The following is a 27,339-nucleotide window of genomic DNA, read 5'->3' on the forward strand; positions in this document are numbered from 1 at the left end:
CGTGTTAGTGGAATTTTTCGATAACTTAGTTTGCTTATTCATACTTGACATGGTAGGAAAACAGATTCTGGAGTTCCAGAGATTAGTATGTTTTAACTGAAAAAGCATGTGCACCAATTAAATGTTAACAGTACAGCAAATAATATTTTATCCATATAGCAGTCAGTGTATCCTGTTTCTTGATACTTTAACTGAATTGCTGTATATTTTGATAGTTTAAAATGTTTGTATGTCTTATAGATGGTCTGGTACAGGTTTTTCTTTCTGGTTTTTGTTGTTTGGTTTTGGTTTTCTTTTTTTTTTTTTTTTTTTAGCTTAAAGTAAAGCAGCATCTATTTGGGTTTTTGTTGATTATTCTGTTTCTAAAATGTGCTGCTCCTCTTTCAAAAGTCCTGCTTATCTGTACATCAAAGAAAAATATTCAAAAATACTGCCTTCATTTTCACACACAGTGCTGAAGATGCTGCAAGCACCAAATCATAGCTCATAGAATCAGGTCCTGAGATAGTTACTACCAGTAAAGAGGAATCCTTTGAGTGTATGCCATTGGTGAGCCGATGAGCATGGACCATAGAAGGGCTCCATGTAGAAGGTAAAATTGGCAAAAACATAACAGATTTGAAATGTATCCCATACATAATGGTGTAGGGTATAATTTTTGTTTTGATCACTTTTCATTCTTTAAAGTATTAATTGTTTGATCATAAATGTTCCATAATCTGTTAAGTTTTTTAAACTGTGATTTAATAATATAAACCATCTATTTTAATTTATATTCTTCTAAACAGTCAAACTCAGATATATTGAATATTTGAACTAAATTAATAGTTATGCTTCAGTTTCTCAAGCCACTTGATATTTCATCTGTAGTTTAATATGTAACTTCATTTTTGACATGAGAAAAGGTTAGGTGTGTGTACCATTTGGATTTTGATACTGTGAATTTAGTGTTGGGGTGAGTCATTTGTTCACTTCCTTTTAAATTATAACCTTTGTTGCTAAAATAGCTTAACAGTCTTTCAGTTGTAAACTTAGCCAGCGGGAGGAGATAGAGAAGGAAAAGACAGTTTATTGGAATGATGTTAGCGTGTGAAAGATGAGATGTTCTTGTGTGTAGCGCTTGGGGTGTATTGACTTCCAACTTTCTCACTGCTGGGCTTATAGGCATGCTGTTTTGTGCTAAGCATAGTGTTTATTTTTCAACTCTGTCTCCAAACTCATAGTTCTTAGGAGAACAGAAAATAGGTTATTGGAGTTATCCTGATCCAAAAAGATAACTGGACTTCCTTAGAAATGTAAGCACTTGTCCAAAAGGTGTCTTATGTCTCCTGCTTCCCCCCCGCCATTAGAGTCCCACAGATTAGGTAGGACGTGAAGAGTACTAAAAGTTTTAAAAGGAAGCGTAATGTTCCAAGTAGGAAAAGCATTTTCGTATCACTTTCTGCATCCTGTACTTTAATAGGACACAAAATAAAATGTCGGGTGGATAATCTTCAGTCTAGCATGACCATAAGTCATCTATTTAAGTAGTCCAGGCAGACAGGTTCATTATTCACTTGCACAGCCTATCTTGAAATATTTCATCTTTTTACTAGTGGTGTTTTATTGGATGATAGAAACTGTTTCTCCCCTGTTTTCTTCCAAAGTAATTTTTAAGTTTTCCATTGCATGCTAAACTTTTTGGTTTGCTTTTTTCTGGAAGTGGGGGGAGGAAGGGAGGACTGGGCTTTTCAGAAAGCATACAGTTGACAGGATTCCCTCTTCCCTAGTAATAGCTTATGAAACTCTTATGTATGCACAAATATTTCTCTTGCGTGCATGTGAAATGCCTTTTCGTCCTGAGAAAAGTGTTCTCTGCAGAAACTACCCGTGTGTAAAAAGAAGATTGGCTTTAAAAGGCAACTGTGATGGGAACAGTGTCTTAGGGAGATGCAGCTTGGACTTGAGGTAAATTGAATGCTTTACAAAAATGTGGTTTTGAGCTTGCATTGACATTGTATGTAATATGGGTACACGTTAACTGTATAATGTTTTTTGTATGGTTTTTCTCAATAAATGTAAACTGATGGATAATAATAGCAATGTTTTTGTCTTTTTTTTATGCTCCTATCCCTGCCTTCATTAGTTTGAAATAACAGCTTTGGAGGAAAGATTACAGCGACTAGTACTTCAGTGAATGAACATCACCCACATAAAGTGAAGTAAAATATATTTATGGCTGTTAGGGTAAATATACAAAACATCGTGCAGCTTATTACCATTTTTTTCAAGATGTTTCTGAATTTGTAACTATTTTATTGAGGCAAAAGAGTGACTTGCAATAGGTAACTATACAAAGAGCAGTCAGCAGATTCAACGACAGGAAAGTTTCTTTTTGAAATGGCTGCATAAATCTAATTTGCTGCAGCTTACCTTGTCCTTATGTTAAAGCTTATACATAGTTTAAAATGTGACTGTTTTTTTGTAAAATTACTCCTACAGAAGCTTAAACCGAATAATCGGATGGTGTTAGCACAGTGACATTAGTGTTGATATCAAGGGGTCTTAAAGAAAATAGTACAGTAGCCTTAAGAAGACAATGTTTAGAGATGCAGCAATAAATTAATTGCATTGAGAGAATAAAGATTAAGAAGTTGGGCACTGTCTGAAAACAGTTTTCTTAAAGCTTGCTTCCTACCAACTTCAGCTATGATAGGCTCATCTTCTGTCACCAACTGTTCTGTATCATTTAAGCAATGAAAAATGAGAATTTTTACAAGCAAATGTTGGTACTGTAAAGACTACGACAAGCTTTACTGAGATTGGTTTTACTTTTGGATTATCAACTGCATAGCTTGATAAGACGGTAACAGTTGAAATGCAAGCCCATCTTGAAACAAAAGAACTAATGCTCTTTGAAACAAAACAACAAAAGTGAGCAGTTATGTAATCTTTTATTCTTTAAAAATAGTACACTGGGGTTTTTGAAAGTTGTCAATAAGTATTTCCTTTTGCCAGTTCAGTGCCTCTGGGTTAAAGTAAAACAGTTTAAATATTCCGTGTTCATGCAAAATATACCAATAGATTTACACTACTACACAAGTTTCCAGATTGTGTATTTAGCTTTATACTATTACACAACAGTTGGTCTTCAAATGTGGGAACACTATTATAACTCAGCTTTGTCCTTTAGTTGATTTTTCATACATTGATTCCTTCTTTTTAGCCATTCATACTAGTTTTTGTATTGAGCAAGGAACCTGGACACTCGCACAATTTGAAGGTTATTCTTATCTGATGCAGGAGTGACAAATCAATGCATATTCTTGCTGTCTTTAGTTGGCCCCATCAGAGAAAGAGATGATGCAGTAAGAAAGTTTTGAGGGGAAGAGAGATTCCAGCTAAAGTAGAGTATTAGTAGTCATCAGCTAGAAAATAAAAGAGTTAAGAGAAAAACAGATAATGAGATTTTCATAATAGGAAAGATGCAAGAAGAATATTTGAGAATTAAGCAAATTAAAATACTAACTCTTACTTTCAATGGTGAGAATACAGGTGCTAGCAGATGTGCCTCTGTTGTTGACTGCTTTACACATATATTCCCCTTCATCTTCTGGGAAGGTTTCTGGCAAGTAAAGGCAATAGGTTTCTCCTCTTTCGATATATTGATAGTCCTCAGAGTCCTGCAGCATTTCACCTTCAAACCACCATGTAACTTCGGGTTTTGGTTCTCCAGTAATTTTAACTGTAAATCTCACTGGCTCGCCATCCACAACTGATGTGTTTTTCAGTGACTTCTTGAACCAGGGAGCTCCAGATCGAGCTTGATCCTCCTCATCTTCACAAGTAGAACCATTAAGAATGCTTCCCTCCTCCTCTTCTTCCTCTTCTCTTTTCTGTTTTAAAATAAGCCAATTTAGAACATTTAAAGTGGCAATAGCAGTATGGCTGCTAGCGATACATATTTGATTACAGAAAAGGTACCATGTTTCTGCGAAGGGGAAATGCCACACCTGTCCTCACTAGATAACACAATGCACTGAATCTGGATATGGAACAGGCAGTGAAATGGATTTTAATGAGGCTGGGAACTTGGGGTAAAATAGAGGCATGAATGTAGATTCCATTTTCAGACTATTCGAAGGATGCGATTAACATTCTTTGCAGCATCTCTCTCATACTCTTCAAGAACATGTGAAAATACCAGAAGTAATTTTACATTATTGCAGCAATTCACAGCAGCTGTAGAACAAGTATAATGTGCCTTTTATACCTCTGGCAGTGTTGCCATCAGTGGTAGTCAGATGCTAAGTTAAAGGACGCTTAGGACTGAAGAAAAGGTGCTTTGTAATTTATACCTTCTGTAAAGCTGCATCAATTTCTTTCTGTTCAAACTGCATGCGTAGTAATTTCTGTTCTTCAATTCTCCTCTGCTCCTCTTCTTCCCTGGCTCTTGCCATTTGCTCAAAACGTGCCTTCATGTTTACTTTATGAGTAAATGGTGCCTCAGATTTCTTGGCTGGCTTCACATCTACATCATCATCCTTGGGGGGGGGGGGGGGGGGGGCATAATAAAAAAAACAGGACTTATTACATTTTAAATATATACGATAATAAAACTAGTTTTGTAGAGCAGTAGTTCTTAACAGCAAAGCCACCCAGAGTCCTGTTTTTGTCAGAGGTTTGTTTAATGTTGTGTTTAAGATCAAGTCTCGTAATAGTTTATCTCAGGGACAGGGCTGAATACTTGCAAAAGTGATTTCAAAAAATGTTAGAAAAGTACTCGTAAAGATTTGTTTTCATATAGAAGTTGAATACTGTCTTGTGGTAATGGCAAATCCTTAGTCACTTGATGTTCATACCATGATGTTATGGTAGCTTCAACTCCTAACACAGGTTGACCTTACATAAACATAATTACAGTGTCAGTCATTAAATTAAAAGCTCAAAAATAAGAGGCTTTGAGCTGCTACTGATGTGACTGACTACTGTGGACAGTAACCTCAGAATGAGGCTCAGATTAGGTTTACTACCGTTAAGTTTCCTGCACTGACACATGATTATGTCATGAAAGCTCATGCTGGTGTTTTGGGTCACAGAGCACAGTGTTGATTTATTAATTAAACTGATAGCTTCGTTTCTTGTTTTTCCCTGTGAAAAGCTGAGAGGTTCCAGTCTGAAGCATAGATAAGTAGGCATCCTTTTCTGCTCTACCCTGAGAAATGACGAGTAAAGATGACAAACAGTCTTCAAATGGTATTGTTTGGTGTCAGTTTGATTTTTTTTTTTTTTTTTTTTTTTTTTTTTTTTTTTAAATTCATACAGTGGAGAATGAATTGGAGTTCAGAAGAAGCAGCAATTCATGTGATGGTTAATCTATTAATTCTCAAATTGGAATGTTTCAAACCCTCAGGCTGGCAGGTTTCAGGTTGTTAAAATGCTGATTTGAGGACTTTGAGCAGAAAAAGAGCTCTCTGCTTGACCAGATGACTGCTGGTAAACTGGTGCTGTTTCTTTTAGGGATGCTGAGGTGAGATTTCCTCATGCATCCAAAGGAGGGAACAGGAAAGAAGGGAGAAAATAATTTTGGAAATAGAGCAAACTTTGGTGAAGGTAGCAGTGTTGTCCCCTCCTGGATCATTAGTGCGCTAGTTAAGCATATCATTAACACATGCAGAATGCAACTTACCTCTTGAAATTTTTCAGCTTCCCTTTCTCTTATTTCCTCATCCATTGCTCTTCTCTTAGCTCGCTCTTCTTCAATCTTCTTCTGTATTTCTTCTTGAGACAATTGTCCTATTTTTTCAAACTTGCTTTTTAAGTTCTTTGCCTGAATAGAACCACTTCTTTTTAGCTTTATTAACTCTTCATATTCTTTGCTTAGCTCAAAAGTTTCAGACTCCTCTTCCAGCTGTTCAGAAATTATAGAACGTGTAAGATGGAAAATGCTCTTAATCTTTACTTCCTGTTCTCCCCACAGATAGGTGTAATTTAATACACTTAACAGTCCTCTTAGTTATTTGAAATCAGCAGAGACATTTTCTCTCTTAATTTATTCCCCCCCCACACACACACTATTCTCAGGATTACTGCGTTTGTATCACATCTAAATGAGATACAGATTTTAAAATATCTTGCTTGAATTTAGCCTTTGTTGAAGAATTGCTGTCAACAAACCACCCTTCACAGATGCAAGACCAGACACCTAGCAATACAAAAAACTTAGTTATCCTGGATCCGTAATTTACCTCTCTGACTTACTTGCAATATGATATGAAAGAATTTTCTAAAAACTACTTTAATAAACAGAACATTATTACTTTTTTTTTTTTTAATTCCATAAAAAGCAAATGAGATTTCAGGATGTCATGGCTGGAAAAGAAATGGCAGTTCTGGATCCTGTAGTCAAACCACATCTGAAGCTGTAATTGTTGATATTTTACCTCCTCCTTTTATCACCTCTGACTGACAGTGAAGATCTATTATGCTTTTTAGTTGGGGGTCCCCGTCTCTCCTTTCTTCCCCAGGATGTAATACAAAATTTAGTTGAAAAGTTTGCAAGCTAGGGTCTTTATTGCTCTCGCCAGTTTAACAAAAATAAACAAACAAATGTAGTCCTCTAACATAAAAAGGGAATAATAAAGATTTGCCACCCACAACCAAAGCAAATTGAAGTGTAGAGTTCACGAACATGATGTTTTAGATGTTTGGTATGCAAAGCAAATTTGTGTGTGATTTTAAAAATCAACCGTGACAGTCTTCAAACCCCTGATAATGCTGATTAGAAATAGGTTGAGGCCACTGTAATTCTTTCCTAATTAGTTAACACAGCATTCCCTTGAGGAAAAGCAAGAATTTTGCTCTTTCCTACTTTCTTTCTTGTAGATTCATTTGGGAGCTAGATGTTTCTGTTCTCCCAATATTGTAAATATTACATCATTGTTTTAGTAATACTGTAGAATTTTCAGAAGTGGCTGTAAGATAAACTTAAAAATTTGAATTTTTTTACTTTAAAGGTGGCAAGGGATAAAAGCATCTTCCTGGTAGATTAGTGATAAAAAAAATACATGTCGTCTTATATACAATATTACAGATTTTAGTAATTGAAATGATCTATTATATTTTTATTCATAGAATCACAGAATACCAGGAAGGGTCCTCTAGGATCATCTGCTTAACATATCCTTTGATATACAAACCTCTCCCATTTCTTGTCTCAACTGTTGAAATTCTTGCTTTTCCATTTCCAACTTTTGCCTTCGCTCTTCCTCTGTGCGCCTCTTTTCTTCTTCCATTTTTTGTCTCAGTAACTCCTCAAAATTAATTTCCAGTTTGCCAGGTATGAGAGATTCTTGAGAAACTGTTTTAAACATTTCTGGTGATTCATCATCCAGCACCTGCTGGAAATTCAGAGCGTTAGTGAAACATCCTTGAAGGTACCTGTGATGAAATCACAGTGTTGCTCAGACATAAGGATGCCCAAGTATTTTGCCCCACCTGACACAGTGCAGTAAGATGCAAGATGACAATTCCTCTAATCTTTTGGGAGGGAGTGTGGTTGGGGGGAGGGTGTGTTTGACTTTAGCTCTTTTTATTATTACAATGCTAAACTTTTGTAGTGAAGGTGAAGGTGTTTATTAAAACGCAGTCTTTCTTGCAAGATGATGGAGAGGATGATGTCCTTTAAATGCAGCTCAGGGGCCTGGAACAGTTCATTCCTGTTTATGTCACAGACTATCATTAGCCAAATCGCTTGTGTTTCAATGTCATTGCTCTTAACGCTGAAGTACATATATCTGTAATCTTCTTCTAAGTAAACTGAATTATATTCCTGTTCTTTAAGCAAAATTAGTATTCCCAGGAAGGGCAACTGAACAGAATTTTCTACAAGAAAGTTTTCTTGTGCACAAATTGCTTATGCTAGTGTATGTTGCCAGTTCATTGCCTCGTGCAACCCAACAGTGAGGCTGTCCTTTCCCTGCCCTTTTCTCGGGCGTCAGAGTAGGGTTGGGCTTTGGCGGTCATTCATGAGCAGTTTGCTTATTTTGCAGACTAATTCATGAGAAGATGGTAGGGCTTAGGAAAGGCGATTTTCATTACTTCCAAAAGCAAGAAGTGTAAGAACAAATATTTAATCAGGCAGTTTGTTGAAGCAAAGCATTACTGAAATATGAAGCTGTATGCTACAGAAATGGCCAAGAGGCATGACGTGAGTTATGCAGGAAGATTTTAAAATAACTTCTTGATAGACCCTATGTAAGTATATGTTTGTGCATGTAACTATGTAAACATTAACAGAGAGTGTCTCAACAGGAACATTCTGTAGATGAATGTGTGAGGTGAGGTCAGGTACTGATCTTGTACTGTACAGTGATGTGGCTTTAGGCACTATTTGGTCAGCACAGGTTTGAGAAGCCTTGTGGCAAACATTGCAGAGCCCAATGTACCTTCAGTTGGAGGCGTTCCCAACAGTAGTAATCAGTCAAATGCTAAAAAAAATTAAAGGAGCAAAACTTCCATTTCAGAAAGTGTTTTGGCTAGCCTTATAAAGACACAGAAAATAAACATCTTTTTTAAAAGATTCTTTAGCACTCCCTTTTCTCGTTATTGCTACTTACTGCCATTGTAACTTAAACATTTCACTGCTGTTTGTGCCATCGTAGTTGATAGTGCTGTCTGGACCTACTTTGCCCATATTCTTTTTATTTGTCACTTCACTTTCAATAGTTTTTTTGGCTCAATCCCACTTAAATACTACTACTCACTATAGATTTCCTTCAGATTTTCCCTCTGAGTAAGCTTACAGTTGGATTTCAGCCCCACCGTTCCTTCCATTCTTCATTCGTTTTGCATAATATGAGCACATTTGTTGAAATTGTGTTACAGAGAAGTGGAGTCAAAAACCAAAGCTGTAAACTATTGCCTTTAATGAAAACAATGCATAGCCACATGGTTTTCAGCGGCTAACCACAGCTAAGTTAGCAAACAAATGTGAAAGTCTCTTGTTTGTGATGCATTACTTCATATGCTCATCACTTCAAGAAGATACAGAGCTAAATGCATTAATTCAAAACTTACTAACACATGTATGTATAAGCTTTAAAAAGCTGTGCATGTGAGCAAGCACTAGCAGCTGTCCGCTCTGTATTTTTGAAGCAGTAAGTTATGGAAAGACAGTAAGCCAATGTATTCCTGGTTAAAAAAAAAAAAAAACACAGGAAGAAAATTCAGCTGAATTTGAGTGATGCACAAAACCCTTGTGGTTAGTTCAGTAAATACTTTAGCCATATTTTGTGAAGTGAGACCATACTTTTTTTTTTTTCTGCAAAGTGGGAACAGATGGCAGTGAGAAGCAGTGCCGTAACAACATAAGTTGCAGCACAGTCAACCAGTTTTCAGTGGGCAAACAGTGACTGATACAAATTAGAACGTTTTTTTTTTTATTCTTGCTAAGACAGGTTCTTTATGCAGTTTCTAATGGAAAGAGACTGACAGGGATGAAAGATGAATGCTTTGGTCTGAAAGTGATCACCTGCATGGTGGGGAGCGTGGAAGTGTAAATGTAGCACAAGTAAATGTGAAATAGGGTCACCCTTCCAAAAGGAGGTGGAGTTTGTATTTTCCAGCAGCAGTATTACTACTTCTGTGTGTGTATACTTTCAAAACTAAATTATAGAGAATAAACATGAAAAAGCTTCAAAAATAACGACTTAATTTAAATGCTTAAATACAAATTGAATGTGAGGTTTTACTACTGCTGAAAGAGATGAGTAATGTGTTCTTAAAACATCTAAAAGCACATCTGCATTGCTGCTATGTTGTGTAGCTGTGGAAAATAGGGATAGCACAGGCTTATATTTTCTGTTACGAGTAATAGGAAATGTGTTGTTCATATTCAGGATACTAATTAACAGAAAATTTTCAAACATGTATATGCTGAAAATACATTTTCTGTGAATTTTTTAAATTACTGAATGTTCTCACTGTCTGCTGTTACAGTGCAATCACTGACTCTGTGCTGCATCTAATGGATTAAACCCTGTTTAATCAGTGGGATTTTTCTTGCCTGGACACTTGAGCTTAGGTTATTGCTACATTGAGGCAGAAAAAAAGAGATTCTCAAAAAAGCGGGGAAAAAAAAGAAGACAGCATGCACTTTCTTTGTTTTCCTTTAGTTGTCTGCTGTCTTTTCGTAAAAAAAAAAAAAAAAAAAAAAAAAAAAAAAAAAAATTGTAATGGCAGAAGTCCAGCAGCACTCTTTTGTTTGTTTGTTTGTTTTCTTTTTCCCTTTAGTGGTTTAGCTTCTGTTTTCTCTCTTTGGAGGTATGAACAGATACTATTTTCCATAATTGCTTACCAGTACAATTTCAAATATAATTTTACACTGTAGTTTCTCTGGGTAGTCGTTCAGTGTAGAGGTCTTTCGCCCAATTTTCAGGAAGAAGGAGCACAGCTAGCAACATTAGTAGTCATACGAAGCTTTGTCTTAAAACCATTGCTTTGAATGGTGAAGAAAATTTTATTAGGCATGCAGTTGGTCTTTCCCAATAAAACCACAGAAGGGAATGTAGGAAGACACTGCCACATGGGTGGATTATTCCACAGTTCTGTATGGCATGTCTTGCCCTTCCTTATGAAACAAACAATACTTAGTTTTACTTGGTAGTTGTGTAATTTAATACTGTATTTCCTAACATCCACCAATAAGTAACTGACTTATACCCAAAAGCCTGCTGTTGTTGGAATAAGCATGACGAATACAGTGAAAAGCTCCATGCTAGTTATTTCTTATAAATAATGTTGTTGCCACCCTCTGAAATCAGGCATCTTTCTCTGCCATCAAGTAGTGTCAGTATGTCAGTCCTAGGTCCCTGAAAATTTGTCCTCAATATAACCTTAACTTAAATTTTAGAAGTTGTTGCATATCACAGATCTCTATTTGTCTAAGGTAGTTCCATATTACGAATTGTTGTAATGGTAAATGCCACAAGTTGCTTTTTCCTGTTTCTCTGACCAACCAATGAAATAAAATAAAAACATCAATTACCTGAGTTCAGCCTTCTTAATTTTTCCTTCCTAAGGGGCTACAGATTACTATAAAATTTGTACTTGCAGTGAGCAATGTCCTAGTATGCCATTAATTATGCTTTAGCTAGTAAGAACTGATTGGTGGACACCCTGTAAAGGTAGGGAAATAAACTTGGAGAAGTAAAAGGAAGTGCTCTTCCCCCCAGAAAAAAAAAACAACAAACCCTCCTTGCAAAAACATTTCGCTTTCCAAGTTTGTCGCATCTAGCGTATAATACCTACTGGACACAGTAGGTTTAGGTTTGCCTAAATTATTTCAAATCCTTTCTAGGCTTGCTGTGATGATTTTTGGTAAAGGAACTTAGTTAGTTTACCCACACACAACCCCCTTCTAATAAGGAGCGAGGTGAGCTATTTAATGCAGGAGTTGAAGCATGCATTCCTCACTGTAAAGCTTTATCCCAGAGCTGCTTTCTAGTTCATCGGAGACTTAAGTAAAAGTTAAACTATATACCGAACGAAAATGCCATACCATGTTCTTCCTTGCTTCAGCAAATGCTCTTTTCTCCTCTTCTATGCGTCGTCTTGCATCTTCTTCTGCTTTCCTCTTTTCCTCTTCTCTCCTCTGTCTTTCTATCTCCTCAAAACTGAGTCTGAGTTTACCAGGACGGAATTCTTTAACAGAATTTTCAGATTCTTCATCACCACCTTCATTGATCTTCAGAGAAGAGGGAGAGGAAAAAATAGAAAGGACTTACCCAAACATAAAAATATTCTTTCTAGGAAACAAATACTCCGTTAATTCCTTCCTGATCTTTTATAGTTTGTTTGTTTGTTTTTCTCCTGGGGGAAAAAATGTATCAAGAATTTGGTTCCTATAAGAAACATTTTAGTCTTGGTTTTAGCCAGGGGAGGGAGAAAAAAAACATATTTCAATATCCTATATGTAGCTTCTAGAAGTTTTAAAGATCTGTTGAGTGTGCAATTCAAATAACAATGTGTTATCACACGTTGGAAAAGGCTGAGTAATTAAGTACATGTTTTAGGGTCTTGGGGTTTGATTCTTTATTATAAATCACTCCCTATTCACTTTCTTTATGTCACTTTCATAGACCCTTATATACCATCAAGTCTTTTTTGTTTGCATATAAGTTGTTTTCACCAATGTGCTTACCAGTTAAAAAAAGAAAAAAAGCTGTAGAGTTTTATAGCAAAGTTAAACCAATTAACATTTTGCTATTACTCCAGACTGAGATTTTTGTTTCTTTTCTTTTTAGACATTTAATCATCACTGAAGAAAGGAAATTGAGATACTCTGATGTCTTCACTGGTGCTTGTCTCCATTTATCTGCTAAGAGGACCCTGGGGTTTGCAAACTGCAATCAAGAAGAAAAGAAGGAACTGTCTTCAGAAGATATCTGAGTACTTTGTTTATGGAGGAAATTGACTGGGAACTGTCAGAGTATTGATATTCCAGATTCCTGTATACTGCGAGCAGCCCTGGGACTGGTATGTGGGGTCGCCAGTTAAAGGAATTACAGAAGTCTTTTATTTGGAATTCATGGAGAAAAAAGAAAGAATTGAAGGAAATTAACTGCTGAACTCCCCCTTTAAGAAAACCTTTGACTTCAAATTTTGATAACCACTGATGGCAGATAAAACTGAACATTAGAAAATTTCTTTAGAAATAACGAATTTGTAAATAGCTTTATATTGGTTAATAAATGGGTATATATAAGGGTGGGAAATGTGAACAAAACTCCAGTTAGAATGGTTAGTGACTTCATGAAGTTCACTCTCTTCATTTTCTTCCCGCTTCTTCTTCACTAGTATCCCTTGCCCAACCCCAAATAACAAGAAAAAAAGTGCATTATTGACATAATGTCAAGGCTGTTGGTGCAGAAAGGTTAAGTGATTTATTGGAGGTGGGGGTAGAGAGGAGTAAACTGCCATTTGGGTATCTGCCTAAACATAGAACCCTCTCCATTTGGACCAGTTGGGAATTTCAGTGTTTCAGCTTTCTGAAGGTTCTGTGGTTTGTTTTTTGCTTTCTTGGAGAATATAAGTTTCTTGAATGTTTTTGAAATATAGTCAATATAGTGATCTTGAACTGTTTGTCCAAGAATGTCCATTCATAATTGTACTCTTTTTAAATTAGTTACCAGATTCCTATAAATAACATTCTTGAAGATTTCATGGAAGATTAAAATTTCATTTCTCACTAATCTTCTTTGTATGTGTATTAATTATGTGAATTAACAAAGTCATAATGATCATGACTGTACAAGGGAACAATATTTAAATACAGAACTTAAAAAAATGCTTTTAGAAATGGAGTCAAGTGAGGAAATGTAGAACTAAACTATGTGGTATATCTTATGTTAATACTAAGTGTATGATTCCTTTTATATGATGAAAGAACGAACCATAGTGAGGTCTGTTTATAGTTGATCTAGAATAAGTCTGTCTTATGATAAAGAACACATATGAAGGCAGTCTTGCAAGTAATATGAAACAGGAATTGTGAGCTACATTTCTGACAATTTGGGGCTTAATCTAGTAGTTTCTAGTATATTGTTGCCTATGTCAATACATACAGGAGAGCTGACCTGTCTTTTTTCCATTTCTTCATAACAGGAAAGTTGTAATTGACGTAGTCATCTAACATGTTTATAAATAAATATGGGAATAAGAAATAGCATTCTGTTACTACAGAATGTTTTCATCAAAACTAGTTCCTGAAACATCTGAAGCACTATCTAAGAACAAAACAGACAACTAATTGTCTTCTTGAGGACTTACAGCTTAAGGTACTACAAAGTGTAGATATAAAACCTGCTAAGATTGCTGGCAAATGTAAAAGACATAAATTTCCCGGTTTTACTAAAAGAATGTCTAAAGCACTATGCCAGTGTGGTTACTGACTTAGAGCTATGCCCAAATATGTGTCTTTCAAAATTAACGGTGATACAGTTTTCAGGCTCTTGACAGCTTAAAATATAGTTAAAGAATAAGAAGAAAAGAAGAATCGGATACAGAAAAGAATGTAAAAGCATATCCTATGTGAAAATTCTGTAACAACATGAACAATTTACCATTCGCTGTCTAGCTTCTTCAAAGGCGCGTTTTTCCTCTTCTAATCGCTGTCTTGCTTCTTCCTCTGCTTGCCGCCTTTGATTTTCCTGTCTTTGTCTTTCAAGTTCCTCAAATGTTACTTTCAGCTTACCAGGAGACAGAGACTCTTGTGTTTCATTGTCTTCATTTTCACCCTGTGTAAGAAAAATGAAATAGTTATATCTTAAATAATAGATATTTATTTCTTAGGTATTTTTAGGTGAGTGGTTTACCATGACAAATGAAAGGCACTTGGTTTCCTTAAGGAATGGGTTTTGTTCCTCATATTTTAGCTTCATTTCTTCATCCTGTCTCTCCTTTCCTGTGTTCTCAAAGTTTATTTTCATCTTCCCAGGTGTTTTGGTGGGTTTTACAGGCACTACTGTAACTAGCAGTGAATCATCCCCTTCCTGTCCAAAAAGATATTTATTATATTTTCATAAAGCTTGACTTCTTGACAGACTTATTTCTTAATGAAACTGCTGGTTTTGCCTTTGTGCACCAGTGTTTCCAATAGAATTACTTGTATTGAGTATCAACAGAAAGACTAAACCCATCTGCCTAAGGCAGTCGCTGTATAATATCTGAAGAGCATCAAGGCTGAATTATATTCTAAACATAACGGCTCGCAAACTCCTTAATTTCTTCACACATTTTCATTAACTGTTAGTTATAAATATCCGTGGTTTGGGAGAAGAACAGGTGACATTTTGAATACATAAGAATTGTAGCCACACTCTAGTTCCAGTCTCATATTCACTAAGTAAAGTAGTATTGTGGTTGGAAGAAGTTAGTATTTCTAGAGAGCAGTATGTAATTTGTCAGGAGGAGTAATTTTTCTGAAAGATGTTACTGCTTCAAAACTATTTGCCCAACTTACTTGCCAAAATACAATTTACCCAGGGTTTTTTTGTTGTTTGTTTTTTTTTTTTTCCACAAAATACCGTGATCAACGGGGATGCTGTCAAATAACTTAAAACTGGTATTTGTTTGTTTGTCTTTCCAAAGCTCTAGTAGAAATGTGATTTTCTTGTGTTAGTGAAAGACAAAAGGAGCTTTGGACTGAGCTTTTTGAAATTCAACATTTATTTGCAAGACTTAAAATCTAAATCCATATGGTAAATTAGTCAATTAAAAAAAAAGTTAACTGAGTCAGGTGTTAAAACATCTCTATATATTGACAGAATCCCCTTTTAATTTCAAGTTTAAGGCAAAGAGCTTTTAAGATTATAACTTTCCAAAGTGAGAGGACTTAGAGTATCATTGCCAGTATACCTCAAACCATTCTGGTGGCTTTGAATATTTACATTTTAGATGTTTTTGACTAACCACAAACTATTCACAGTGCAGACTCTATTTCAAACTTAAATTCACTTCAAGTGCAGACATATAGTTCCATATACTTTAAAAATGTGTTAGCTTCTTGGTTGAATTTTAATTAGGTATTTGTGTGCCCTTTTCTAAGTTTTCCCAGCCCAAATGACAATAATAAAACAAAGTGAATAAAAATGTAGGTGAACATTTCTTTAAAAAAATCTGATTACCTCTGCTGCTGATTCAGTTCCCGTATTGTTAAAGTCATCAATCTAGTAAATGAGAATTTCATATGATTACATTACTTTGGCTCTTTGCCTTAGATTTGCAAACACAGAACTGGAAATTCGTACCGTATCAGTGATATGTGCGTAGCATTTAAATTCACAGAGGCGGTAATGATTGAACCTCTGTTGGAATACTTCAGATAGGTTAGCTTGTTGAGGAAGAGGGAACATGACATAAAACATCACACAGAAAGTATGCTAAAGCATTCTTAACACTTCAGTGATGAACTGAGAAGAGTACTTTAGATGTCCATTCTTCATGTAAGCAATCCAGAATTGTGGAAAAAGAAGAAAAGCTAAAGCAAACTCATTGATTATTTCTCATTCAAGTGACATTGTCTTCCCCTCAACTCCTGCAAAAAGCCTACTGCTGTATTTGCTTTATATGGTGGCTTTGTATGTTACTGCCTAAAACTAACATACTTTCTGAAATTCTATATGGTATGTGCTTCTGCCCTTTCAGAGTAGATTAAATATGTTAGGCACATTGCCAGTTAGAAGTCCAGTTTTAACGATGTTAAAAGTTTTAGTAGAAAATACTCTCCTTGTTGAAAACTGACACTTCCTGTAGCACTGTTTTTCTCTTCTTACAACAAAACCAAACCTAAATTAAGTACTACTTTCTTTTGGTGAATAAAGATTCACCTATGGTTCTAGTCTATCATTTAGGTGTTTACTCTCACTGCAGTATCTGCAGCACTGAAGAAAACTTATAAAAGGAATTAAATATGATACCCCACTGTAAAATTCTACAAAAGACAAAATTTGCTTTATTGGCATCAACAAAAGTTGGAGTCTGTTCACATGTATATGCAATAAAGATTCACAAAGTGGCAAAGGAATAAAACGTGATCTGAATCTTCATGATTTATGATTTACTGCATTAGTATCTTCTCCTTTTTGCCTGCTGATGGGATTTCCCTATTTCTTCTTGCTTGCCTTAGTTCATCTGTCACTGAACTGTATTCACTAACGTATAAGCAAAAAATGTCTAAAGTCAGGATCAGTGAAATACAAAGAACATTTTTAAATTAGTTTAGTAAATTCTATAAACTCCTGTATGCATATGACACCAAAATTTGTGCCTGATTCACATTCCTACCAGGTTTATGCCTGCCTGATTTCATCTGTAACTCAAGTTTAGTGCTTAAAAAAATTGTTACCGTAAAGAAGATGAAGATTCTCTGAACGTTATTCCCCACTTCCGTGCCGTTGAGCATTTCCCATGCAAATTGCCACTATCCGAAATCTTAAGATCAAATCTTTCTGATTAATATAAAACATTTTTTCTTGTGTTGACAGTTTACAATTACCTCCTGACTATTGCGATCAGATGAACGTACCTCCTGTGCTTTTTTTGCTAATTCTCTTTGAATTTTTCTTTTCTCAATCATATCTTGTTCAATTCGGCGCTTTCTTTCTTCTTCCATTCTTTTTCTTTCTTCTTCTTGCCTTTGCTTCTCCATTTCTGCAAACTTGCCTTTAACGGTTCCTGTGAATATGAAATACACAGTTCAGTAGTTACATCTAATACTTATCATCTAGTGAATTATGTGGGCTTTAAAGTCAGGCCTCTCTCTCTTACCTATTAGCTTTGGAACATAACCTTTTTCTATTTTAGATGATTTTGCATCATCGTCTTCATCAGATCCGAGCAGTTCTTTCATCTAGTTGATGAAACACAGAAAGTAAACTGTCTTTATACCTTAAATAAAATTCCAGTATTATTGTCTTAAAATAATGTGAAAAGATTTTCACATATAATATTGAATATTAAAATAACACAAAATATTTGCAAAGAAAATAACCTCCTGCTTTCTCCTGTTCCATTCTCTCTCTCTAACATATTGTTCTTTTCTTCTTTGCTTTTCATCTCTAGATCTCCTTTGATTTCTTTCTTCCCTTGCTTTCTGCATAGCTTCAAATTTATCCTTTACATCACCCTTGTGAAGCTTGGGCACATAGGATTTTTGGACGGGTTTAGATGAAGAAAGCAGAATCTTGGTGAAGATATAGAAGAAATGAAGATAAGAAAAAGAAAGGTGAAACAGAGGGACAGAAATATTCTGATAGACTGGATTAGAAAGAATGTAAGAACATAAAACAGAAGTGCATTTGGGATTATGAACTTTGTGCCACTAGCTATCATCAATTAAGCAACATTGTATTTGTTCATAAATAGTAATACATACGAAAATGTCCAAAACAACATTTAGCACTGTATTAAACTTCGGCTATAAGCAATTGTAATAAATAGCTACATAACTAAGTATATGAACTATGTGAATGTACATTTCCAATTACTATGACTTTACAAATTAGATACGGATCTGTCCTGTTGCTTTCAATCATAAGCAGTCACCAAAGAGCCTCTCTCTACTCCTCTCATTTAAAACGGGTATAAAGACACAGACATATAGCACAGTATATATGTTTTCTTCTGCAAAGCTTCAACAGCCATATATATATTTTTAAATAAATAGTATTATTTCTTCATTTAAAACTTCCAACATGTATATATTTACTTTTTTAATATTTGGAGAAACTGGGCAGTCCAGTGACTTTATGTTATAAAGTGTCAATATCACTGGACTTGCAGGACTGATATCGATAGAGCTACGGGACACCTCTTTGCCAATGCTTACTCTGGCTGTGTCCAAACAGTAAGAGAAGTTCCCACTTCTCAGAACTACTGTGAAGTTTTCTCTGTTTTTACTGTAATGATTACAGGAACGTTCTCAATACAGTAATGCTGAGAAAACTGGCTGAAAACATTCCGCATTTCAGATTTCCCACCTAAAGCAATAGTATTTATGCCTGCTTTTGTTCCTGCTGCTCAGTGAGTCTATGAAAAAGTAGAATTATTGAAGTAGCCCAATATTTACATTTACAATCGGATCTGAATGTTGCCCTGAATTTCCACCCCCAACATTTAGAGTTTTTTCATAGTTTGTTACCTTTATTTTGCCTTGCTCCTTCGGGTTTTTTTAATAATGACAGTAAGAACATATTGTACAGATTCCATCAAATCAGATACTTTCCTTAAGCTACTTCCATTGTCTTAAAATAACAGCAATACCAGAGACTTACAGTATAATTGTTTGTCTTTTATGATTTTTTGTAATTACTCTCTTTGCAAGCATCAGTTGTAAATTACTACATTACTCTGATTACTTTAAAATTGGTACATACCTCAGTTTTCTGTGCAATGTCATTCATGGCTACTGTACTGTGCTCTGCACCTGGTATGTTTAAGATTGCTTTCAGTTTCTACCTGAAAGAAACAGTTGTAGTTATATTCCTTTCTTTTCCTTTTAAATGATGCTTTAACCATCATCTTGTAAATAAGTTTGCATAGGTTGAAATCGATGTATCACAATTTCATTTGGTCCTCTGAGGCTTTTGAAGACATGAATAGGTTCTAAGTATGCAACAGTGATTAAAAGAACAAGCTTATGATTCACTATTCATGCTCATAACCTCTCTATATAGTCCTAGATATTGGGTTTTAATTTCAATTTAAAAAAAAACAAAAAAAAAACCAAAAAAAAACTTGGAGCCAAGCTCTGGCTGCCCTGTTTGGTGTGTTACGAAACTTTTTCTCGCTATTCATGCTAGCAGAAAGGAATGTGCTCTGCACCTCTGACGCTCCACTTCAGTCTGGTGTATGAGCCAGCGAGCTCAGGTTGCACGAAGTTTGCAGAGTGCTCAGGCCAAAACCCCAGAGCCCCCGGGAGATGCCGCTTCGCCGTTATACAGCTGACAGGAGGAAAGATGGCCCAGTGGCTGGAGGCACCTACCTGCGTTTCAGAGATGCAGCTGGATCTCCTGCCTGGGTGAATGCTTGAGCCTCAGCCAGGCTGGCAACTCTCAGCTCTTCACCCAATATGGAAATACAAAATACTGCTTTCCTTTCTCCTAGGGCTATTCTAGGAAAAACTAGTGCTAAGAACTATGACATGAGTTAGGTAAACCATACACATATCTTAGAGAAAGTGTTTGTATCATTTAATTGTGGGCTGGAAATTGCACTGCATTTTTTAAGAGAAAAGCATTGCAAACTTTTAATTACACTATATTTGTTAGGAACCTAACAGAAAGGGACTTCAAGCTCAGTGCAAACCTTTTCCTTTATTTCCCCCCCCCTTTTTTTTTTTAAATCCTCAGCTCTATCAGAGCTTGTGGGAGAAAGGAAATCAAGACAAGACTCCAGCACCATTGCTGTCTGTGCTGTACTGATGCCCTGAGCCTAAAAACTCAGTGTGCCAAACGTGGCGCAAACAAACAGACTCAAAGGCGCAAAGTGACAAGGCTAGAAAAAGGGTTTACTACTGGAAGGGACTTCTCACTTGTGGTTTAGAGGAACTGAAGTCAGGGCATTTCATAATATGGAAAGTTAAGTTCTAAGTAGTGCTTAGCCTCTAAGTTCTCTAATTCTTAATTACAAGCAGATTATAAACATGGGAATTTTTATGTGGTGTTAAAAATAATGAACATTAAGAGTTGTTGTCACATAAGCTCTTCAAAAATACACCGACATCATCAATGCTCATTGGTGCTGCTGTAGCTATACAGATCAGATGAGATATCCTGGGATGTTTTTCCAAATGAAAGCAGTCACAACCTATGAAACAAGAGCATTTAGCTACCAACCCCTACCCTGATTTACAGATTTCATGAACTCTTCGAATTCAGCTTCAACAGAGGTGTTCTGGAGAGCACTTGGGTGTTCCATTTCAACAAATGAATATGGAAAGTCATTCCTCTCCAAATTGGAGTTCACAAATACCTCATTTGTAGACGGACAGGAATCCAACACCTTTCAGTTTGTCACTTGTGAACACATGAATATAAAGGTACTAAGTGTTAGTTCCTATTTAAACTGTTTCAGATGAGCAACAGCATGTCAAAGTTCTGTTGTGTCTAGAAAGGCAGATAACTTCACTAGTGTTCTCGTGGTCTCAAGGTCCCCATACACTTTAATATTGACTTGTACATTGTGCAGTTGGGTTTGCACGTCTTTGTAAGCTTTAGCTTGCTTCATGCATGTAAATAAAATCCCCATTGTGATCAGTATAACAAAACTAGAGAAAATCCTTTGACTTCCTCATTTTTAAGCAGGTCTTTGAGAAGTTCTCCGTTCTCTTCTTTTGCTTCTCTGTGTTTTTAATTTCTTCTTCCTTTCATGTGGCTGAGAGCCTTTAGCCTTGTACTTAAAATACAGAAGCTGAATAAAAGGTTTACTGCATGAACCCACCAGAAAACAAAGGAACGTCACGCATTGGTACAATTCACGCACTGAAGTAGCCTGGGACATAGAGACCTTCTGACCTTCATATGGGGCCAGAGCAGAAAAGTAAAAGCCCCAAAGATAATCTTTCACAAGGACTTCCATTTCACCTGAACACCTCAAGTGAAGGTTACCACCAGCCTTCACTGCAGCAACATTCCCTATCTATATGGCTTCATCTGAAAGTCATTTGAAAACTGACTATTCCAAAGTCTGATTTAATTATTATGTGCAATTAATTGTAGGAAGAAGATTACGTTTACAAGTCTGAGAACACAATTTAGCTTTTGTGCTAAAGAACCTTTCTGATAGCTCAAATTACCTCAACAGATGGTAATGATGACATACTATGTCACATTAGTATGACATCTGTCATACTAATGACAGATGACCCTTGACAGTGTCACTCAAATTGCTGACAGCAGCGAGACCTACCCTCAAATAACAAATCTGAAATTTTCTTTAAAAGTGCAATCATTGGAAGAAATTTACTTTGAAAATTCCTGCTGTCTGAGCTTCCAAAAATGTGCCCGTCCAACAGGTTGTGGCCCCTCAGGATGACAGGTACGTTTCTGCCACTTGGATTACTGCCATATCTGCCATTACTTTAGGCTACTTTCCAGTTCTTTGGCATCACCAACTCTTAATATGCTTGAAGGTTAGCCAGCTGGCTCTGAGACATTTCGCATCTGCAAGTCATCCTACCTCCACCTTTGATGCTAAAAGATATGGATATAAAGCAGTAGGGCATTGCTAAACATGACACCACCCATGTTTGCACTTTTCCCCCCTCTCTGTGGCAGTTAAACCTTGAGCAGGAACAACAGCAGGACCTTCTCTCAGGGACCCCACAGGGCAGACAAGTAATTTCCGATAAAGACAATTTAGTATCTCTAAGAAAAAATGAAGCACTCCTTGAGTTTTGGCTTGGGTCTGTGAGGCTGTGACCACTGCTTCAGGAACAACAACAGCGGATTGAAGCTCCTTTGTATCCGTCTTATTGTTAGGAGAGGATCCACACAGTCAATGTATTGTTCCTGAGAAAACCCAACTGGCTAAGCCATGAAGTCCTGACACCTACAAGCTGTGGAAGAACAGTGCTTTCATCATCTGCCGGTAGCTTTGCACACAGTATGTGGCAATAAATTTTCCAAGCCAAGAAACTTTGACGCATTTTATTTTCTGACAATAGCTACTTTTAAATAAGATATCTTCCTACCAATTCCCTTTCGAGAGGAAATAGTTATATATTTAAATTGTATATATTGTTTTGTAATAAGAATCTTCCCACGGGGTTCATCTAAATACAAGTAATGTTTATTCTTTGAGGCAACAAAGGTCTACTTGTGTACGTACTTACTTTAGAAGAGATTTGTCCTCCTGTTATGAAGCTGTCCAATCTTTTCTTTTATTTCCCGAGGTCAACATATCTCAGGAAAAGCTGTAAGAGCTCCTCACTGAAGCTTCCCACTCAGAAAAACTCCCAGATTATAATATCAAACATAACCATGATCAAAAAATGAATTCAGCCTAGGCTTTTCTTTGCCTATCCAGTCTGACCACTCTAGCGTTCACCTGACACTAGTCTAATTTTTTTTCCCCCTGCACATTTTACCTTTCTTATGATTAAACGAAATATCTCAGGAAATGTTAGTCTGGTATTATAATGCTTATACTGAAAGTACTAGACTGTAGTTCCACTTTCAGAGGAGGTCTACATTGAGATTTTTCCTAGAAGTGAAATTTAACCACCACCCTTTGATCAATGGTCATACCTCTGGAACTGAATGGAAGAGAAAATGCCATTACTGGAATGGCTTGACTGGCTGTAATGCAGAAAGCGATTTCTAAGAAGTTTCTAGTGAAAATTTAATACAAAACCAATAATGCATAGGAAACTAGGCAATAGATTAGAAATACCCGGGGGGGTGGGGTGAGGGGTGGGTGGGGAACCAAACCCAAAAACCACCCTATTGTTTTCAAGCACCTTATTTTTTTGCTGTAAATGGGTAAGCTGTCACCTCCAATATGTCTTGATTTGTTATGATCACAGCACTTTTTCAACTTGTCACATGGACTCCCTAAAACCTTACTTTAGGCAAAATAATCAAAGTGAACAAAGAAAACCATTAATGGGACACAGAAGGTTTGATGGCTCACAAGTCCCCCAATCCATCTCCTTAAATTTAATTAATTTCCATTTCTGAAAGGAAGTCAGAGTCCTCAATTGATCAAAAAACATTGTGCAGCTTTAACCAAATTAAAAAAAAAAAAAAGCTCCCATAAATAATAAAACTCTCCTTCATTAGAAAATGCAGAAATTCTTGATTTTCAGTGGGGTGATTAACATCCTCACGCGAGACACAGAAAAAGACCAGCATTTTTCTGAACTGAACACTACTCTTTGCAACAGGAGTACGAAGCCAGGACTTTAAAAAAAGTCTAGTCCTCTGTGATTTCTCCTTTCGGGAGGCCCCCCTGCTGTCCTACGGCTACTGTGAGTTATAAATAAGCCCTTCACAGCACAGGCTAAGTTACGTTTACCATCTGTCTCCTCTTTGTGATCTACTTGCAGGGAAGTCTCCATTATACAAGAAAACCATATTGTGAGAGTTGGAAACTCACTACTTGCAGCCAAAGCACTTAGGAGAGGAAAAGACAGTCCACAGTGTTAAAATATTTAACAAAATATTAAATAGAACTGGAAAGAGAAGGGGAAAGAGCCATGTTCCTCATTTACGTCCTTACTGTAACTTAGCTGGAATGACACTACCAGTTGTTGTACTAAATTACAGATACTAAAGTAGATACTAAAATTATCGTGCACAGAGTAAGATCCTGAACTGGCATAAACTGTCAGCTCCACTGAAGCCAGTGAGTTATGACAATTAACACCAGCTGTCTCAACTTCGCATTTTGTAAAATACAAAATACAAAACTACTTCCACTCACTTGGATTTCCTTCCTTCATTCTTTATAATTAAATTAAAATGCTTACCAACAATTAACACAGATAATTCAATTTCATACACAATCTTTTCCTCAATCATTGAATTTATTGCACTTCAACATTTAGTCACATATGATAGTAGAATAGTTCTTTCAGATATGATTTTATTCACAAAAACATTTATTATAAAGAATTTTGTTTGTGCCTGTTTATGTAACTACAAATACTCTTAATGTGACAGTGCCATGCAGCCCAACTGCTGTGTTAAAAAATAAAATCACTCTTCTTTGTAGAAAAGGTCTGTCTATTGCTCTTTCCAGCTACTATTATGGGGTACCCAGGCTCCAGAGCAAACATAGCAGGGGCTGCGAGGCCGGTCTGTTATGCAGGAAGCCCTGCTGAGATCTTCTGGTCCATGATTTCATGTCCCAAGATATCTGCTGATCCTAATCATGGGTGTCAGTAAATCGTGAACTGAGAGCCCCAAGATAAAAATCAGCATATTTCGCCCCATGCCATAGTTCCTCCACCCCCTTTTGTGTCACAGCAGCTGAAAAGAAATAGTATGATTTGAGCTCAACTCTTGTTGACTTCACTGACAGGACTTCAGAGGTCAAGGTACTGAAATGTGGGATAAAATACTGCATGTGAAGCACCACTGCAATTTGCTTCTTCCCTTCTTCGATGACAGGACACGGCCTGTCTGCCCCTTCTCTAAAATCCTCATGGTCAACTCAGACTGAACACAGCGGCGGTCACTGTGCCCGTGCCATGCCTCTGCCACAAGGGAGAGGTCTCCTGGCTTCCTGAAGATAGGCTGCTGCTTCCACTTGTCCAGCCCTACTCTGCTGGTAGCGATGATGCCCGTAAAAAACCAGACCGTGTGTAAAACCTTCATCTGAGCGGACATGGCCACCTTCAGTGCACAGCAAAGGGTCACTCCTATTGCTTCCCGAACTGCTCTTCCACCGTCATTAACCTTCACCTGCGTTTTCCCACAGCTAGTTTCGGGAGGGCTCGGCCAGGGCACCGTTCCTTGCCAAAGGAGTTTCAAAGCTGAATACCCGAGTATGATAAATGACAGATTGTCCGACTTCTTTCATGGAGGAAACTACTCATTTAAAATATTCCAAATGCAGTTAGAGAAAGCATTTCTTAGGCATGTCTTAAACCATCAACAACAACAGTTCCTGTATTTCACCAGAATGTGCTCTCTACATATAACAGACATACTGTCATACCTCTGTATGCTCCTTAATACACTTAGCCCTCTTATAAGACTAATTATCATTTCACAATTTCATGTCATCGGGCATTTTTCTAAGAGATCTAAGGTCTCTTAAGACCCGACAGATCTAAGGTTAAGAGTACTATGTTTTCTAGCATGCACCTACTTGCTGATTAATTTTCGAAATACGTTCCATCAAACATGCTTTTTCCCGCAGCCAATTCTTGCGCTAGCAGAAGCTTTTATTTACCTACAACAAACTTGACAACAAATCGTTTGTAAGCCGCGACGGAACGCCAATATTTCCTCCCAAGCCGCGGTGCCGGGGGTGAAGCAGCGCGTACGAAGGCAGCCGGGACGCCGTCGCTGCTGCAGACCACGCCGGCGCAGACCAACTCCTCTTTATGTAGAGACGCGCCGTTTATGAACCGTAGGGGATTTTCAAATAACTTTTATTAAACGCCCTCCCTGCCCCAGTTTCATTTCAAGCCCGTGGTCCCCGCGGCGGGCTCAGCGCCGTCCCCCGCCCAGGCCGTGAGGGGACCCCCGGGCAGCCCTCGGCGCGTCCCCTTATCCCTTTCAGGCCGCCCCCGGGGGCTGCCACCACCACCGAGGGGGCCTTGGCGGCGGCCCTCGCCCCCCGCGCCCTCCCCACCAGGGGGGAAGGGGGATGCTTCTCCTCACAGATCCCCGGGGCTGTGAGGGGGCGGCCGGCGGAGCGGGCTCCCCGGCGGCGGGGGCCTGAGGCGGCGGAAGGAGACGCGGGTCCGGCCGAAGGGGCCGCGGGCGGCGGCGGGGGGAGGGAGCGGGGCGGCAGAGGGGGGCGAGCGCGGGGCGGGCCGGGCTGAGCGCCGGAGGCAGCGGCGCGGGGCGGGGGAGCCCGCCCGAGCCCTCTTCTCCCACCCGCGGCCGGCGGAGCCGCTCTTACCTGTGAGCGCTGCCCCGCCGCTGCGGCTCGGCGCGGTCCCGGCGGGCGGGCTGGCGGCTGCGGAGCGGCCCTTGGCTGCGGCCGCCGCTCCGGCGCTGCAAGTTTCCATAAAAGTCGCGACGCGCGGCCGGCGCCCGCATTCCAGGCGAGCCCCGCGCCGCGGCAGCTGTCCCGGCCCGGCCCCGGCCCCGGCCCCGGCCCCGGCCCTGCAGCGCGGCTCGGCACGCCATGCCCGGCCCCTCGCCGCGGCGGGGGGCGCAGCCCCGCTCCTTCCCCCCCCCCCCCCCCTTCCCCGGACAGCCGCCCGGGCCAACAGGGCTTATTTTGGGCTGAAAGCGCCACGGAGCTATAAATAACTGGAGGAGGGAGGGAGGCCGCGTTCCTGGCCGCGGGGCTGAGAGGGGACCCACCGGCCCCGCAGCCGCCGCCTCCGCCGCCCGCCCGCTGTGGAGCCGCCCGCGGCTGAGGCGGCGTCTCCCCGCCGCTGCTCACGGCCGCGCCGGCGGGGATCGGTGTCTGAGGTAACGGCAGCTCTCCCCCACCCCCCGCAGCGGACGGTCACCACCGACTTACTTACAAACACCGCCGCCTCGGCAAAACCGCCGCTGTCACCTCCCGGCCCCGGGCGGAGCTGGCGGGACGCGCCGGGCTGGAGGCGAAGGGCTCCAGCGGCGCTGGTGGCGGGCCGGCCGGCGGGGAGGCTTTATAGGCAAGGGTGGTCAGGCCCTAGGTCGTTTTATGGCACATGGAGAGCAATCGCCTAATAATAGTAATGTGACAGTTAGCTGATGGAGCGGAGAGGAATCCAGTCAGCGCCAGACCCGTGCGGCGGAGAGCGCCTCGGGTTTAAAGCAGCGCCTTTCTCTGGAAACTTTGCAAAGCAGAGGCAGGAACGTGATTTTATTACAGCTGAATACGCTCCTTTTCCTGCCGAGAGGTGACTTGTTTCCTACCTGCTGAATCGCCAGGTCTCCAGTGCAGAACCTTCTCCTTCCCATCTCACGTGGGTCTGCTGCGCTGGAGCCTAACTTTCAGCGGGATTTATAAATATTAAGGCGATAACCACACGACCTTAGGCTTGGCAAATCTGAACAACAGCCAGCAAAGTTAAAACACTGAACGCGCTTGTCTTTTGAAAGACGCTGCAGGAGCTTTCCCCCAGTGCCACCCTCAAAACAGCTGTACTCCCACTGCAGAAGCAACCACGCAAGATTTCAGCTA

The 27,339-nt window shown here is 38.8% G+C and overlaps 1 protein-coding gene across 6 annotated transcripts; it reads right to left on the reverse strand.

Moving 5' to 3' along the window:
* Positions 1–2,914: 2,914 nt before the first annotated feature.
* NEXN (nexilin F-actin binding protein) lies at positions 2,915–26,762 on the reverse strand. 6 transcript variants are annotated; one of them, XM_082483196.1, is made up of 14 exons: positions 26,692–26,762; positions 18,915–18,996; positions 17,531–17,722; positions 17,308–17,389; positions 17,066–17,214; positions 15,666–15,707; positions 14,355–14,531; positions 14,103–14,276; positions 11,540–11,725; positions 7,179–7,379; positions 5,669–5,890; positions 4,338–4,523; positions 3,515–3,875; positions 2,915–3,407 (listed from the first exon to the last, which is right to left on the reverse strand). In XM_082483196.1, exons 2-14 carry the CDS (start codon positions 18,939–18,941, stop codon positions 3,394–3,396), a joined length of 2,013 nt encoding a protein of 670 aa, XP_082339322.1. In that variant the 5' UTR covers positions 18,942–18,996; positions 26,692–26,762; the 3' UTR covers positions 2,915–3,393. The 6 variants fall into 6 exon arrangements, with proteins under 6 accessions (XP_082339322.1, XP_082339325.1, XP_082339324.1 ...); XM_082483199.1 differs by having other exon boundaries at positions 7,179–7,376; positions 26,692–26,760; XM_082483198.1 differs by having other exon boundaries at positions 26,696–26,745.
* Between the last annotated feature and the right edge of the window lie 577 nt (positions 26,763–27,339).

Source organism: Vanellus vanellus (genome assembly GCF_965231255.1).
Source record: "Vanellus vanellus genome assembly, chromosome: 5".
Classification (NCBI taxonomy): domain Eukaryota; kingdom Metazoa; phylum Chordata; class Aves; order Charadriiformes; family Charadriidae; genus Vanellus; species Vanellus vanellus.

Coding starts and splice junctions, on each gene's coding strand:
- NEXN (XM_082483196.1), bottom strand. CDS start 18,941: ATGAATGACATTGCACAGAAAACTGAG. Junction 15,708..17,065: donor TAGCAAAAAAAGCACAGGAG/GTACGTTCATCT, acceptor CTCATTTACTAG/ATTGATGACTTTAACAATAC. Junction 14,532..15,665: donor GAACTGAATCAGCAGCAGAG/GTAATCAGATTT, acceptor CTTTTTGGACAG/GAAGGGGATGATTCACTGCT.